General features: G+C 69.9%; 2 protein-coding genes across 2 annotated transcripts; one reads left to right on the plus strand and one right to left on the minus strand.

The window, feature by feature from the left end:
- Window positions 1-763: 763 nt before the first annotated feature.
- On the minus strand, window positions 764-3,558 carry TRAPPC5 (trafficking protein particle complex subunit 5). The gene is given in 3 exon segments (XM_066986461.1): window positions 764-1,440; window positions 1,442-1,667; window positions 3,405-3,558. Coding segments are annotated over 2 exon segments (567 nt in total). The 5' UTR covers window positions 1,664-1,667; window positions 3,405-3,558; the 3' UTR covers window positions 764-1,095.
- On the plus strand, window positions 3,465-16,337 carry STXBP2 (syntaxin binding protein 2). The gene is given in 20 exon segments (XM_066986460.1): window positions 3,465-3,603; window positions 4,510-4,559; window positions 4,643-4,659; window positions 4,661-4,722; window positions 5,492-5,568; window positions 6,452-6,530; window positions 6,923-7,026; window positions 7,252-7,400; window positions 8,139-8,223; window positions 8,303-8,421; window positions 8,966-9,073; window positions 9,649-9,706; window positions 10,967-11,032; window positions 11,129-11,209; window positions 11,671-11,809; window positions 12,492-12,597; window positions 13,375-13,461; window positions 13,934-14,019; window positions 14,600-14,727; window positions 16,198-16,337. Coding segments are annotated over 20 exon segments (1,656 nt in total). The 5' UTR covers window positions 3,465-3,566; the 3' UTR covers window positions 16,216-16,337.
- The last annotated feature ends 580 nt before the right edge of the window (window positions 16,338-16,917 follow it).

Here is a 16,917-nt window from a genome sequence, read left to right on the forward strand (position 1 = left end):
GGACAGGGTCCCCGCAGAGGCCGAGGGCCAGCGGGGAGGACAAGGGACGGTGTCGAGGCCACCGACGTGCTCCAGGGCCTCCGAGGGAGGCCGAGGCCCACCAGGGAGGACAGGAGGCCGCTTGTAGCAACAGGACCCAAGGAAGGGGGCCCAGGGGAGGCCGAGGCCCAGCAGGAGGGACAAGGGACAGCGCTGAGGCCCACCAGGGAGGACACGAGGCCGTTTATTATGACAAAAACCAACTAAAGGCTCTCCGAGGGAGGCCGAGGCCCACCAGGGAGGACACGAGGCCGTTTATCATGACAAAACCAACTAAAGGCTCTCCGAGGAGGCCGAGGCCCACCAGGGAGGACAGGAGGCCATTTACAGGGACAAGAACCAAGGAAAGGATCTCCAGAAGAGGCCGAGGCCCACCAGGGAGGACAGGAGGCCGCTTGTAGCGACAGGAACCAAGGAAGGGGGCCCAGGGGAGGCCGAGGCCCAGCAGGAGGGACAAGGGACAGCGCTGAGGCCCACCTGGGAGGACACGAGGCCGTTTATCATGACAAGAACCAACGAAAGGGTCTCTGTAGAGGCCAAGGGCCACCAAGGGAGGACACGAGGCCATTTATTGTGATGAAAATCAATTAAAGGGTCTCCAAGGGAGGCCGAGGCCCACCAGGGAGGACAGGAGGCCGTTTACAGGGACAAGAACCAAGGAAAGGATCTCCAGAAGAGGCCGAGGCCCACCAGGGAGGACGAAGGACAGTGCTGAAGGCCGTGAGGGAGGACAAGAGGCTGTTTATTGAGACCAGGACCAACTAAAGGGTCTTTGAGGGAGCCAACCAATTAAAGGGTCTCCGAGGGAGGCCGAGGCCCACCAGGGAGGACATGAGGCCATTTATTATGATGCAAATCAATTAAAGGGTCTCCGAGGGAGGCCGAGGACCACCAGGGAGGACAGGAGGCCATTTACAGCGACAAGAACCAAGGAAAGGATCCCCAGGAGCCATCGGGAAGGACAAGGGACAGCACGGAAGGCCTCCATCGCGCCCCAGGACCCCCGAGGGAGGCCGAGGCCCCCGAGGGAGGCCGAGGCCCGCGACCCGGCCTCCGTCAGCGCCCCTCGAGGCTCTTGTCGCGGGCGATGACGGCCTCGTCGAACTTGATCATGAGCGTGGTGCCCTTGTGCCAGTGGGCCGTCACCTTGGCGGGGAAGCCGCTGGCGCCCAGCACGGCCTCCACCAGGCCGGCGGCGAAGGCGGCGCAGTTGAGGGTGCTGTTCTCGCGCGGCACCGAGATGTAGGCGTTGACCAGCGGCTCCCTCTCGATCACGTAGTAGGTGCGGGGGTCGTCGTTGGCCTGCTCCAGCTTGTCGGCCTCCTTGCCGAAGAGGGCCCGCCACACGGGGCCCTTGACGAAGAGGAGGGCGCTCAGCACCTTGGTCTCGCGGCGGCCGCCCCCGCTCGCGGGCCACCAGGGCGTCGAGGACGCGGAGGCCGACCTGGTGGCCCAGGCGGGCCAGGCGGGCCTGCAGCTCGGCCACCGAGTAGACGCGGCGCTGGCAGTACTGCACCAGCTCCGAGAAGAGCAGCGCGAAGGCGCCCAGCGCCACCTCGCCCCGCGGCCGGCCCAGCGCCCGCTCCAGCAGCGGGGACTTGGCCCGCGTGAAGCGCGCCTCCATCGGCCTGGGGGGGGGCGAAAGGGGGGGGGGGTCAGAGGGGGGAGAAACAGGGGGTGGGGGGGGCACCCATGGGGGGGCACCCATGGGGGGGGCACCCATGGGGGGGGGTATCCTTGGGGGGGTATCCATGGGGGGAGACATCTGGGGGGGGCACCCATGGGGGGCACCCATGGGGGTATCCTTGGGGGTATCCATGGGGGGACATCTGGGGGGCACCCATGGGGGGGCACCCATGGGGGGTATCCATGGGGGTATCCATGGGGGGGGCACCCATGGGGGGCACCCATGGGGGGGGTATCCATGGGGGGCACCCATGGGGGGCACCCATGGGGGTATCCTTGGGGGGTATCCATGGGGGGACATCTGGGGGGGGCACCCATGGGGGGGCACCCATGGGGGGGGCACCCATGGGGGCACCCATGGGGGCACCCATGGGGGTATCCTTGGGGGTGGCACCCATGGGGGGGCACCCATGGGGGTTATCCATGGGGAGGGGGCATCTGGGGGGGGCACCCATGGAGGTTATCCATGGGGGGTATCTGGGGGGCACCCATGGGGGGTATCCTTGGGGGGTATCCATGGGGGGGGGGGCACCCATGGGGGGGCACCCATGGGGGGTATCCTTGGGGGGGACATCTGGGGGGCACCCATGGGGGGCACCCATGGGGGGGTATCCATGGCAGGGTATCCTTGGGGGGGGCACCCATGGGGGGCACCCATGGGGGGGTATCCTTGGGGGGGACATCTGGGGGGGCACCCATGGGGGCACCCATGGGGGTATCCATGGCAGGGTATCCTTGGGGGGGCACCCATGGGGGGCACCCATGGGGGTATCCTTGGGGGAGTATCCATGGGGGGCACCCATGGGAGGGGCACCCATGGGGGGTATCCTTGGGGGGTATCCATGGGGGGGGCATCTGGGAGGGCACCCATGGGGGTGGTCTGAAAGGGGGCACCTGGGGGGGGACACACCCATGCGGGGGGCACCCAAGGGGGGCATCTGGGGGGCACTCATAGGGGGTACCCATGGGGGGTCTGAAGGGGGGCACCTGGGAGGGGCACCCATGGGAGGGGCACCCATGGGAGGGGCACCCATGGAGGGAGGCACCCGGGGTGGGGAGTTTCTGGGGGGGAAGCCATGGGGGGTGGGAATTGGGGGGGCACCCAAGGGGAAGCATCTGTGGGGGGACACCCATGGGGGGACATCTGGGGGGCATCTGGGGGGGGGGGTGAGAGGGGGCACCCATTGGGGGGGAACCCATGGGGGGCATCGGGGGGAGACCTAATGGTGAGGGGGGAGGGGGGCACTCGAGATGGGGGGGACACGGGGGGGGGGCACCCGAGGGAGGGGGCACCCAGGGTGTGTGTGGGGGGGCTAAGGGTGGGTGGGGGGCAGGGGAGCACCCGGGGGGGCACCCATGGTGGGGGGAGGGGAGGGGGAGTCCAAGGGGGCACCCGGTGCGTGCCCGTGGAGAGGGGCCTAAGGGGGGGCACCCGTGGGGGGCACCCATGGGTGGGGAGGTTGGGGGGGGGGGCACCCATGGGGGGGCTCAAGGTGGGAGGGGGCGGGGGGGGCTGGCCGTGTGGTTCAGGCCTGGCCCCCCCCCCAGGGCCCAGAACCCCCGCACCCGCCCCCAGCCCCGTGCCCGGAGCCCCCCGGACCCCCCCATCTCCCCCCCCGCCCCCCCCCCCCCCCCCCCCCCCCGCCCCCCCCCCCCTTTTAAGCCCCCCCGGTACCGACCCGGCCGCTCCGGTCGCGCTTTGCGGCCGCCGCTGTCGTAAAAGGCGCCGCGGGGGGGGGGAGGAGCGAGCCGCGTTGCTCCTGGCAACCGAGGAGGGCGGGGCCGTGCGCAGAAGGGGCGGGGCCTGGCGCACCTGGCCACGCCCCCCGGAAGCGGCAGCGATGGCGCCCCGCGGGCTGAAGGCGGTGGTGGGGGAGAGTGAGTGGGGGGGGGGGGTCACGTGGTTGGGGGAGCGGTCACGTGTGGAGGGGCGTGGGGGGGGCCGGGGGGTCACGTGGGGGAGGTGTTGGGGGGCGTGGGCGGGGCTTGGGGTCACGGGGGGGGGGGGGGGGGGGCCGGGGAGGGCGGGGGGGGAAATTTGGGGGGGGGGGCTTGGGGGGGCATGGGGGGGGGCATTGGGGGGGAATTTGGGGGCTTGGGGGGGGACATGGGGACAGTGGGGGCATTGGGGGGACACGGGGGGAATTTGGGGGAGTCATTGGGGGGGCATGGGGACATTGGGGGGGTCATGGGGGAAAATTGGGGGGTCATGGAGGGGACGTGGGGACATTGGGGGGCACAGGGGGCACGGGGGGTCATGGGGGGACATTGGGGGAGTCATAGGGGGACTTGGGGGGGACATGGGGACAGTGGGGGGCATTGGGGGGACCTGGGGGGGACACTGGGGGACACGGGGGGGTCATGGGGGCATAGGGGGGTCACAGGGACATCTGGGGGCATTGGGGGGTCATGGAGGGACACGGGGGGACATGGGGGTAAGGGGGGGCGGGGGGGACAGTGGGGCAAGATGGGGGGTCATGGGGGACATTGGGGGACATGGGGGGACATGCGGGGGACATGGGGACACTGGGGGGGCATTGGGGGAATTTGGGGGTCGTGGAGGGACACAGGGGGGACACTGGGGGCCGGGGGGTCACAGAGGGACATGGGGGGGGCACCCAGGTGACCCGGGACGGGGGGGTGATGGGGCCGAGGCGTGCTGGGGACACGTGGGGGGTGGGGGTGGGGTGGTGACATCTGGTGGCCCTTGGGGGGGGGGGGGCGGGGGGCACAGCTGGGCGCCGGATCCGGATTAACCCCGTGTCCCCCCCCGTCCCCCCCCAGAGATCCTCAACGACGTCATCAGGAGCGTGAGGAAGGAGGGGGAGTGGAAGGTGGGGGCCCCCCGCGACCCCCCCACCCCGCGACCCCCCCCCCAGGGGTCCTGATGGTGCCCCCCCCTCCCCGCCCCCCCCAGGTGCTGATCCTGGACCCCCAGCACCCGCATGGTGTCCGCCTGCTGCAAGATGTCCGACGTGCTGGCCGAGGGCATCACCAGTGAGTGCCCCACGGCGCCCCATAGCACCCCATAGCACCCCATAGTGCCCCACAGCGCCCCATAGCACCCCACAGCACCCCACAGCACCCCATAGCGCCCCATAGCACCCCATAGTGCCCCACAGCACCCCATAGTGCCCCACGGCGCCCCACAGCACCCCATAGTGCCCCACAGCACCCCACAGCACCCCATTGGGCCCCATAGCGCCCCATAGCACCCCATAGCACCCCACAGCACCCCATAGCGCCCCATAGAACCCCATTGGGCCCCATAGTGCCCCATAGCGCCCCACAGCACCCCACAGCGCCCCACAGTGCCCCATAGTGCCCCACAGCACCCCACAGCGCCCCATAGCACCCCTCAGTGCCCCATAGTGCCCTATAGCACCCCATAGGACCCCACAGCACCCCTCAGTGCCTCATAGCACCCCACAGCACCCCACAGCACCCCACAGCACCCCACAGCACCCCACAGCACCCCACAGCACCCTGTAACACCCCTCAGTGCCCTATAGCACCCCACAGTGCCCCGAAGCACCCCACAGCGCCCCATAGAACCCTATAGGACCCCTCAATGCCCCATAGCGCCCCACAGCACCCCACAGAACCCCACAGTGCCCCACAGCGCCCCATAGAACCCTATAGGACCCCTCAATGCCCCATAGCGCCCCACAGAACCCCACAGTGCCCCGCAGCACTCCCGGTGCCACCCGTGGCCACTTGTCCCCTCCTGCCCCCCGTGCCCCCTGACCCCCGCCCCCGCCCCCAGTCATCGAGGACATCGGGAAGCGCCGGGAGCCGATCCCCAGCCTGGAGGCGATCTACCTGCTGCGGCCCTGCGCCGAGGTGGGGGGCACGGGGGGGACACGGGGACGTCATGGGGGGACATTGGGCCTTGGGGACACAAGGGGACGTGGGGGGCACGGGGGGACACGGGGACACGGGGACATCATGGGGGGACATTGGGCCTTGGGGACACGAGGGGACGTGGGGGGCACGGGGGCACAGGGACATTGGGGACATGGGGACATCAGGCACTGGGGACACTGGGGACATGGGGACGGGGGGGACATGGGGGGACATTGGGCCTTGGGGACACGAGGGGACGTGGGGGACACGGGGGCACGGGAGGACATGGGGACAAAGGGGGACGTGGGGACATGACGGATGGCGGGGACATGGTGGGACACGGGGACATGGGGACATTGGGGACATGAGGGGACATGGGGGAGACATGGGGGGACATTGCGGGGACGTGGGGGACATTGGGGGGACATGGGACCTTGGGAGGATGTGGGGACATTGTGGGGACATGGTGGGGACATGGGGACGTTGGGGACATGGTGGGGACACTGGGGACATTGGGGACGTGGGGACATTGGGCACTGGGGACACGAGGGGACATGGGGGGGGCACGGGGGCATGGGAGGACATGGGGACAAAGGGGGGACGTGGGGACATTGTGGGACACCGGGGACATGGGGACATTGGGGGACATGGGGGGACATGGGGGGACACGGGGGGACATGGGACCTTGGGGGGATGTGGGGACATTGGGGGACACGGGGACATGGGGACATTGGGGGACATGGGGGGACACGGGGGGACATGGGACCTTGGGGGGATGTGGGGACATGGGGGGGACATGGGGACACGGGGACCCGGGGACACGGGGACATTGGGGACGCGGGGACCCGGGGCCAGGCTGACACGCGCCCCGTCCCCGCAGTCGGTGCGGGCGCTGATCGGGGACTTCGGGGACGCCCCCACCTTCCGCTACCGGGCGGCGCACGTCTTCTTCACCGCTGGTACGGGGCGGGGGGCACCCATGGGTGCTGGGGGCACCCTGGGGCACCCGTCACCTGCGGGGGTGGGGATGGGTGCTGCGGGGCACCCGTGGGTGCTGGGGGTTGCTGCGGGGCACCTGGGAGTCCTGGGGGTGCTGTGAGACACCCATGGGTGCTGTGCGGTGCCCTGGGTGCTGCCAGGCACCCATGGGTGCTCCGGGGTAGCATGGGGTGCTGGGGGGCACCTGTGAGCCCTACAGGGTGCTGTGGGTGTTGTGGGGTGCCCTGGGTGCTCTGAGACACCCATGGGTGCTCTGGGGTGCCGTGGACGCTTTGTGACATCCATGGGTGCTACGAGGTGCGGCGGGGCGCCCGTGGGGCACCCATGGGTGCTGTTTCTCCCCCCCCCCCAGGCTGCCCCGATGAGCTGTTCGAGGAGCTGGGGCGCTCGCGGGCAGCCCGCGCCATCCGCACCCTGAAGGAGATCGACGTCGCCTTCCTGCCCTACGAGAGCCAGGTGGGGGGCACCCATGGGTGCTGGGGGCACCCAGCGGCGAGGGGGAACACCCAGGGGTGAGGGTGGGCACCCAGGGGCGAGGGGGACACCCACAGGTCAGGGGGAGAACCCACGGGTGTCCCGTCCCGCAACCAGCTCATGCTGGGGGTCCCCATGGGTGCAGGGGGCACCTATGGGTGCCGTGGGGTGCAGCACCCATGGGTGCCCCCCTGCCCCCCCCCCCAGGTCTTCTCGCTGGACTGCCCGCAGAGCTTCCACGGGTGCTACAGCCCCCAGCGGCAGGGGACGCGGGCGCAGCACCTCGGGGTGCTGGCCGAGCAGCTGGCCACCCTCTGCGCCACCCTGGGCGAGTACCCGGCCGTGCGGTACCGCAGGTGACAGCGGGGGCAGGGGCGGGGACGCGGAGGGGACATCGGGGACGTCGGGGGGGTGGGGACGTCGGGGAGTCGCGTCCCGTGTCCCCAGTGTCCATGTCCCCGTGTCCCCATGTCCCCCGTCCCCATGTCCCCGTGTCCCCATGTCCCCGTGTCCCCATGTCCCCGTGTCCCTGTGTCCCATGTCCCCAGCACCCACATCCCCATGTCCCCAAGTCCCCAATACCACTGTCCCCATGTCCCCAACACACATGTCCCCCTGTCCCCATGTCCCCCTGTCCCCCGTGTCCCCATGTCCCTGTGTCCCCATGTCCTTGTATCCCCATGTCCCCAACACTGATGTCCCCATGTCCGTGTCCCATGTCCCCAACATCTATGTCCCCGTGTCCCCATGTCCCCTGTCCCCATGTCCCTCTGTCCCTGTGGCCCTGTGTCCCATGTCCCCAAAACCCATGTCCCCCTGTCCCCGTGTCCCCCTGTCCCCGTGTCCCCATGTCCCCGTGTCCCAATGTCCCCATGTCCCCACGTCCCCCTGTCCCATGTCCCCAACGTCCCCCGTCCCCCTGTCCCTCTGTCCCCATGTCCCCATGTCCCCCTGTCCCCCTGTCCCCCTGTCCCATGTCCCCACGTCCCCCGTCCCCAAGTCCCTCTGTCCCCATGTCCCAATGTCCCCCTGTCCCCCTGTCCCCGTGTCCCCGTGTCCCCGTGTCCCTGTGTCGCACGTCCCCGTGTCCCCAGGGGCCCCGAGGACACCGCGGTGCTGGCGCGGGCGCTGCTGGCTCACCTGGACGCCCGCCGGGCGCAGCACCCGGCCATGGTGGAGGTGGGGACGGGGGACGGGGGACGGGGGACGGGGGGGGGTGGTGACGCCCGGCGGGGGCACCCATGGGTGCTGGCCGCAGGGGCGGGCGCAGCTGCTGATCGTGGACCGGGCGTTCGACCTGGTGACGCCGCTGCTGCACGAGCTGACGCTGCAGGCCATGGCCTACGACCTGCTGGGGCTGCAGCACGACACCTTCCGGTGCGGCACCCACGGGTGGGGGGCACCCGTGGGTGGGGGGCACCCGTGGGTGGCGGGGGAGGAGTGCACACAGGGGCGGGGGCACCCGTGGGGGTGAGGGGCAGCCAGGGGTGGCGATAGCCCTGGTGGTGGGGTGCCCATGGGTGGGGGCACCCAGGGGTGGGGAGATCAATGGGTGGGGGCACCCATAGGTGGGGGGCACCCGTGGGTGGTGAGGAAATAGCGCACGGGGATGGGGGTGCCCACGGGGGACACCCGTGCTGGGGGTGCCCGTAGTGTATGGGGCAGCCAGGGGTGGGGAGAGCCCTGATGGGGGCACCCATGGGTGGTGGGGGAAGAGCACACGGGGGTGGGGGCACCCATGGGTGGGGGGAGACCTATGGGTGGGGGCACCCATGAGCGGTGCATCCTCGTGGGTGGGGGCACCCGCACGTGGGGCTCGCCTCTTCCATCGCACCCATGGGTGGGAGCACGCGTGGGCGGTGGGGGGGGGGGGATGATGACACCCACGGGGGGGGGGGGTGACACCCATGGGTGCCCCCAGGTACGAGACGTCGGGGCTGGGCCCGGTGCGGGAGAAGGTGGCGCTGCTGGACGAGGACGACGAGCTCTGGGTGCAGCTGCGCCACATGCACATCGCCGACGTCTCCCGGTGGGCCCCCCCCCCCACAGCGGCACCCATGGGTGCCCCCTCCCCCGCACCCCAAAAAATACATCCCACCCCCACCCCCACCAAACTGGCCCCGGTGCCCTGAAACGTCCCCAAAATCGCCCCCCGCGCCCCAAGGGCAGCCCTGGGGCACCCGAATCCCCCCCCTGCACCCCAAAATCCCCCCCCCAAATCCCCCCCAACCCCAAATCCCCCCCCATGCCCCAACCCCCCCATGCCCCCAATCCCCCTGCACCCCAAATCCCCCCTCAATTCCCCCCCCCCAAATCCCCCCTGTGCACCCCAAATCACCCCCCACCCCAAATCTCCCACCCACACCCCAAATCCCCCCCGTGCCCCAAATCCCCCCCCCCCCCAAATCTCCCCCCACCCCCCTCCCCCGGGCCCCAGGTCCCCCCCACCCCAAATCCTTCACCCCCACCCCAAATCCCCTCCATGCCCCAAATCCCCCCAGCACCCCAACCCCCCCGCACCCCAAATCCCCCCCCCAAATCCGCCCCCTCCCAACCCCCCCCCATGACCCCCCCCCGCCACGTCCCCGTCCCCCCCGTCCCCAGGAAGGTGACGGAGCTGCTGAGGACGTTCTGCGAGAGGAAGCGGCTCAGCACCGAGCAGGTGGCGCTGGCACCGCGTCCCCGTCACCCCCGTGTCACCCGTGTCACCCGTGTCACCCGTGTCACCCGTCATCCATGTCATCCCTGTGTCCCCCGTGTCACCCGTGTCACCCGTGTCCCTTGTCACCTCTGTGTCACCTCTGTCACCCGTGTCACCTGTGTCCCCACTGTCCCCATGTCCCATGTCCCCCCTGTCCCCAACTGTCCCCATGTCCCCCCCGTCCCCACGCCCCCCTGTGTCCCCACATCCCCAGCATCCCCCCAATGTCCCCAACGTCCCCAGTGTCCCCAGTGTCCCCACGTCCCCAGTGTCCCCAACGTGTCCCCAACATCCCCAATGCCCCCTGGTCCCCAATGTCCCCATGTCCCCATGTCCCACGTCTCCCCTGTCCCCAATGTCCCTCCTGTCCCCAGTGTCCCCAGTGTCCCCAATGTCCCCAACACGTCTCCCTGTCTCCAATGTCCCCATGTCCCTTGTCTCCCCTGTCCCCAGTGCCCCCCTGCCCCCAATGTCCGCCTGTCCCCAATGTCCCCATGTCCCCCCGTGTCCCCACATCCCCAGCGTCCCCCCAATATCCCCGATGTCCCCAGTGTCCCCTGCCCCCTAATGTCCCCACGCCCCCCTGTCACCCCACACCCTCCACGTTCCCCCAATGTCCCCCTGTCCCCAATGTCCTCTCAGTGTCCCCATGTCCCATATCGCCCCTGTCCCCAATGTCCCCATGTCCCTTGTGTCCCCTGTCCCCAACGTCCCCAACATCCCCAACGTCCCCAACGTCCCCCAACGTCCCCAACGTCCCCAACGTCCCCAACGTCCCCAATGTCCCCAACGTCCCCAACGTCCCCAACGTCCCCAACGTCCCCAACGTCCCCAATGTCCCCAATGTCCCCAATGTCCCCAACATCCCCAATGTCCCCAATGTCCCCAATGTCCCCAATGTCCCCAACGTCCCCAACGTCCCCAATGTCCCCAATGTCCCCAATGTCCCCAATGTCCCCAACGTCCCCCAATGTCCCCAATGTCCCCAATGTCCCCAACATCCCCAACGTCCCCAATGTCCCCAACGTCCCCAACGTCCCCAACGTCCCCAATGTCCCCACGTCCCCCAGTGTCCCCAATGTCCCTAATGTCCCCATGTTCCCCAGTGTCCCCACGTCCCATGTCTTCTCTCTCCCCAATGTCCCCCCTGTCCCCAACGTCCCCGTGTCCCCCCTGTCCCCAACGTCCCCAATGTCCCCAACATGTCCCCGTGTCCCCCAGGCCACCCTCAAGGAGCTCTCCCACATCCTCAAGAAGATGCCCCAGTACCAGAAGGAGCTGAGCAAGGTGCGGGGCGGGGGGGGGGGGTGGCAGGGGGCCGTGTCCCCCCCGAGGTGGCCGTGCCACGTGTCCCCGTGTCCCCACGTCCCCGTGTCCCCGCAGTACGCCACCCACCTCAGCCTGGCGGACGCCTGCATGCGGCGCTTCCGGGGCACCGTGGAGCGGCTCTGCGCCGTCGAGCAGGTGACAGCGGGGACACCGCGGGGACACCCAGGTGGCACCGGGGTCACCGCGCCCGTCGGGGTCCCCGCGGCACCCGGCGGCGTCCCCGCCCCCAGCCCTGTGACGCTGGGACAGTGGTGTCCCCGCGGGGTGACGCCGGCGTCCCCGGGGCGTGGCGGTGGGGACGTGGGGTGGTGGGGACACTGGGGGACAGCCACGGGGGGTTGGGGACCCCGAGGTGACGCCCCAGGACCTGGTGGGGATGGACGTGGGGCGCTGGGGACACTGGGGTGACAGCCACGGGGGGTTGGGGACCCCGAGGTGACGCCCCAGGACCTGGTGGGGATGGACGTGGGGTGCTGGGGACACAGAGGGGACAACCACGGGGTGTTGGGGACACCGGGGTGACGCCGCCGTCCCCAGGACCTGGTGGTGGGGGACACGGGGTGTTGGGGACCCCGCGGTGACACGCGTGTCCCCAGGACCTGGCGATGGGGGAGGAGGCGGGGGGCGCGCGGCTGCGGGACCCCCTGGTGCCGGTGGTGCCGCTGCTGCTGGACGCGGGCGTGGAGCCCCCCGAGAAACTGCGCCTGCTGCTGCTCTACGTCCTGCGGCGCGGCGGTGCGGCGGGGGACACGGGGACACCGGGGGACACGGGGACACGGGGGGACATGGGGACACGGGGGGACACGGGGACAGGGGGACATGGGGACACCAGGGGATGGGGGAACAAGGGGACATGGGGACACTGGGGGACACGGGGGGACATGGGGACACGGGGGGACACGGGGACAGGGGGGACACGGGGACAGGGGGACACCAGGGGATGGGGGAACAAGGGGACGCGGGGACAGCGGGGGACACGGGGGGACCAGGGGACACAGGGACACTGGGGGACACGGGGGGACAAGGGGACATCGGGGGACACGGGGACAGGGGGTCACCGGGGGACATGGGGGGACACAGGGGGACAGGGGGACACCGGGAGACACGGGGACACCGGGGGGAACAGGGGGTGGGGGGCATGGGGACGTGGGGTGGGGGCACCGCCGGTGGCATGGGGACTGGGGACAGGGCAGAGGGACACCGACGGGTGGCTTGGGGACGTGGGGTGGGGACACCGGTGGTGACACTGGGACTGGGAGAGGGACACCGGTGGGTGGCACGGGGACAATCAAAGGACGCTGCTGGGGTGGCGTGGGGACAGGGGACATGGCGCGGGGGGAGGGGACGGGGGCCAGGGCGTCGCCACCCAGGGGTGCCACCGGTGACCTCGGTGACGTGGGCGCCGCCGGTGCCCCAGGGGTGACCGAGGAGACCCTGGCGCGGCTCCTGCAGCACGGGAACGTCCCGGCCCAGCACCGGGTGCTGCGCAACCTGCCCCTGCTGGGCGCCCCCTCGGCCCCGGGGTGAGCACCCATGGGTGCCCCCCGCCGGGGGGGGGTCCCCGTCCCACTCATAGGTGCCCCCACCCCACCCCTGGGTGCTCCCACCCCACCCATAGGTGCCCCCACCCCACCCACGGGTGCCCCCACCCCACCCCTGGGTGCTCCACCCCATCCCTGGGTGCCCCCACCCCACCCATAGGTGCCCCCACCCCACCCATAGGTGCTCCACCCCATCCCTGGGTGCCCCCACCCCACCCATGGGTGCCCCCTCCCACCGGTAGGTGTCCCTGATCCCACCCATGGGTGCCCCCTGCCCTCCTCCCAACTCCCCCATGTCCCTTTGCACCCTTGGGTGTCCCCATTGGGTGTCCCTGTCCCTGGGTGTCCCTGTCCCTGGGGGTCCCTGTCACTGGGTGTCCCCTGGGTGTCCCCCGGGGTGTCCCCAGTGGTGTCCCCAGCACCATGGTGGCCTTGTCCCTTGGGTGCCCCTGTCCCTGGGGGTCCCCATTGGGTGTCCCCGGGGGTGTCCCCATGGGTGTCCCTGTCCCTGGGGGTCCCCGGGGGTGTCCCCCGCACCATGGTGCCCCTGTCCCTTGGGTGCCCCTGTCCCTGGGGGTCCCCATTGGGTGTCCCCAGGGGTGTCCCTGTCCCTGGGTGTCCCCGGGGGTGTCCCCAGCACCATGGTGCCCCTGTCCCTGGGTGCCCCTGTCCCTTGGGGGGGTCCCTGTCCCTGGATGTCCCCTGGGTGTCCCTGGGGTGTCCCCTGGGTGTCCCCAGCGCGGTGTCCCCGTCCCGCAGCGTGCCACCCACCCCGAGGTGCGGCCGCGCCCCGAGCCCACCTACGAGCTGTCCCGGTGGACCCCCGCCATCAAGGACGTCATGGAGGTGGGGCCGGGGGGGGGACACGGGGGGGACATGGGGAGACATGGGGGGTGTGTGGGGATGGGGGGGGACATGGGGGGGCCTTGGGGACATGGGGGGACATGGGGGGGACATGGGGGACACGGGGGCACGGGGGGGACAACGGAGACGTGGGGAAATGGGGGGGGGGGCGAAGGGACATCAGGGGGACAAGGGGGGGCCATGGGGGGACACTGGGGGGACATTGGGACGTGGGGGGGACATGGAGGGGACACGGGGACGTCGGGGGGCATGGGGACGTGGGGGGACGTGGGGGACATGGGGGGGGACATGGGGGTATAGGGGATATGGGGGGGCATGGGGGGGTGAGGGGACATCAAGGGGATATGGGGGGGACAAGGGGGGACATTGGGGACACTGGGGGGACACTGGGCCATGGGGGAGGGGTCAGGGGACACTGGGGACGGGGGGTGACAGCACTGCCCCCCCCCCGCAGGACGCGCTGGCCGACCGCCTGGACCGGGAGCAGTGGCCCTTCAGTGTGCCCCCCCCAACCCCCCCCAGCAGCCAGGCGGCCGTCAGGTGGGGGGAACTGGGGGCACTGGGGGGACTGGGGGGGCTGGGGGGTAACTGGGAGGGACTAGGTGGGTAACTGGGGGACTGGGAGGGGCTAGGGGTTAACTGGGGGGGGGGGGTCCAGGGGGACTGGGGGGTAACTGGGGGGAAACTGGGGTGACTGGGGGTGATGGGGGTAACTGGGCGGGACTGGGGTGGGCTGGGAGGACTGGGGGAGGGGACTGGGGGGACTGGGGGGTAACTGGGGGGTAACTGGGGGGACTGGGTGGGCCTGGGGGATAACTGGGAAGGATTGGGGGGTAACTGGAGGGGGCTGGGTGGGTAACTGGGGTAACTGGGAGGGACTGGGGGATAACTGGGAGCACTGGGGGGACTGGGTGGGCAACTGGGGGGGGTAACTGGGGGGGGGTGACTGGGGGAGACTGGGGGCACCGGGAGGGACTGGGTGGTAACTGGGGGGTATTGGGGGGCACTGGGGGGTAACTGGGGAGACTGGGGGGTACCGGGGGCACCGGGGGGTACTGGAGGTAACCGGGGGCCACCCGTGGGCGCCCCGGTGACGCCCCCCCCCCCCCGCCCCCCCCAGCGCCCGCTTCGGGCAGTGGCACCGGAGCACGGGGGGGCGGGGGGGCCCCCGGCTGCTCGTCTTCGTGCTGGGGGTGGCGCTGGCCGAGACGCGCTGCGCCTACCGGCTGGGCGCCCACGTCCTCATCGGTGAGCCGCGCCCGGCGCCCGGCACGCGTGGCACCTGTCACCCGTGTCACCTGTCACCCGTGTCACCTGTGTCACCCGTGTCACCCGTGTCACCTGTGTCACCTCTGTCATGTGTTATCTGTGTCACCTGTGTCACCTGCCACCTGTGTCACCTGTGTCACCCGTGTCACCCGTGTCACCTGTCACCCGTGTCACCTGTGTCACCTGTGTCACCCGTGTCACCTGTCACCCGTGTCACCCGTGTCACCTCTGTCACCTGTCACCTCTGTCACCCGTGTCACCTGTCACCCGTGTCACCCGTGTCACCTCTGTCACCTGTCACCTCTGTCACCCGTGTCACCTGTCACCCGTGTCACCCGTGTCACCTCTGTCACCTGTCACCTCTGTCACCCATGTCACCTGTCACCCGTGTCACCTGTCACCTCTGTCACCCGTGTCACCCATGTCACCCGTGTCACCTGTGTCACCTGTGTCACCCGTGTCACCTGTCACCCGTGTCACCCGTGTCACCTGTGTCACCCGTGTCACCTGTGTCACCTGTGTCACCTCTGTCACCCGTGTCACCCATGTCACCTGTGTCACTTGTGACCTCTGTCACCCGTCATCTCTGTCACCCATGTCACCCGTGTCACCTCTCACCTCTGTCACCTGTGTCACCCGTGTCACCTGTGTCACCTCTGTCACGCGTGTCAACTCTGTCACCTGTGTCACCTGTGTCACTTGTGTCACCCCTATTACCCGTGTCACCTGTCACCTCTGTCACCTGTATCACCCATGTCACCTGTGTCACCTCTGTCACCCGTGTCAACCATGTCACCTGTGTCACCCATGGCACCCGTGTCACCTCTGTCACCTGTGTCACCTCTGTCACCTGTGTCACCTGCTGCACTTGTGTCACCTGTGTCACCTGTCACCTGTGTCACCTCTTACCTGTCATCCATGTCACCTATTACCCATGTCACCCATCACCCGTGTCAGCTGTCACCCGTGTCACCCGTGTCACCCGTGTCACCCGCCACCTGTGTCACCCGTGTCACCCGTCACCCATTGTCCGTGTCGCCTGTCGCCCCCCACCCATGTCATCTGTCGTCCGTGTCACTTGTCACCCGTGTCACCTGTTGTCCGTGTCACCTGTCACCTGTGTCACCCCTCACTGATGTCACCCGTCACCTGTGACTTGTCACCCGTGTCACCCGTGCCTCTTGTCACCCGCGTTCCCATCATCCGTGTCCTCTGTCACCTGTCACCCATCGCCGATGTCACCCCCGTCACCTGCCACCCACGTTACCTGTCACCCGTGTCACCTGCCACTTGTGGTCCATGTCACCCGTGTCACCCGTGTCACCTTGTGCCACCCCGTGTCCCCCCCGTGTCACCCTGTGTCACCCCGTGTCGCTTGTCACCCCGTGTCCCCCTGTCCCCCTGTGCCACCCGTGCCACCCTTTGTCCCCCGTGTCCCCGTGTCCCCAGGCTCCAGCCACATCCTGACCCCGCGGAGCTTTCCTGGAGGCCGTGGAGGGGCTGGACCAGCCCCTGCCCCCCGCAGTGACCGGGGGCACCCATGGGTGCTGCAGCCCCGCCGGATGGAGGGGGGGAGCGGGGGGGGGTGGGGAGGGGATTACGGGCGCAATTAAAGCCATTTGGGTAATTGCTCGGCGCTGCCAGCGCGGATTGGGGACGGGGCGGGGGGCGGGGGGGCTGCACCCGCTGTGCCCTCCCCCAGCACCGCGGTAATCCGGAGAGCCCACGGCACCCATGGGTGCCCCACAGCATCCACGGGCACCCCACAGCACCCATGGGCACCCACAGGCACCCATAGCACCCACGGGCACCCCACAGCACCCACGGGCACCCACAGGCACCCCATGGCACCCATAGCACCCACGGGCACCCCACAGCACCCATGGGCACCCCACAGCACCCATAGCCCCCCCCCATGGCACCCACGGGCCCCCATGGCACCAGTGGACCCCCGTGGCACCAGTGGACCCCCGTGGCACCCATGGGCACCCCAAAGCACCCAAGGGCCCTCACGGCACCCACAGCCACCCCACAGAACCCAAGGGCCCCCGTGGCACCCATGGGCACCCCACGGCACCCAAGCACCCACGGTCCCCACAGCACCCACAGGCACCCCATGGCACCCACAGGCACCCCACAGCACCCAAGGGCCCCCATGGCACCCCCAGC

This window comes from Anser cygnoides, chromosome 34 (genome assembly GCF_040182565.1).
Source record: "Anser cygnoides isolate HZ-2024a breed goose chromosome 34, Taihu_goose_T2T_genome, whole genome shotgun sequence".
Classification (NCBI taxonomy): Eukaryota; Metazoa; Chordata; class Aves; order Anseriformes; family Anatidae; genus Anser; species Anser cygnoides.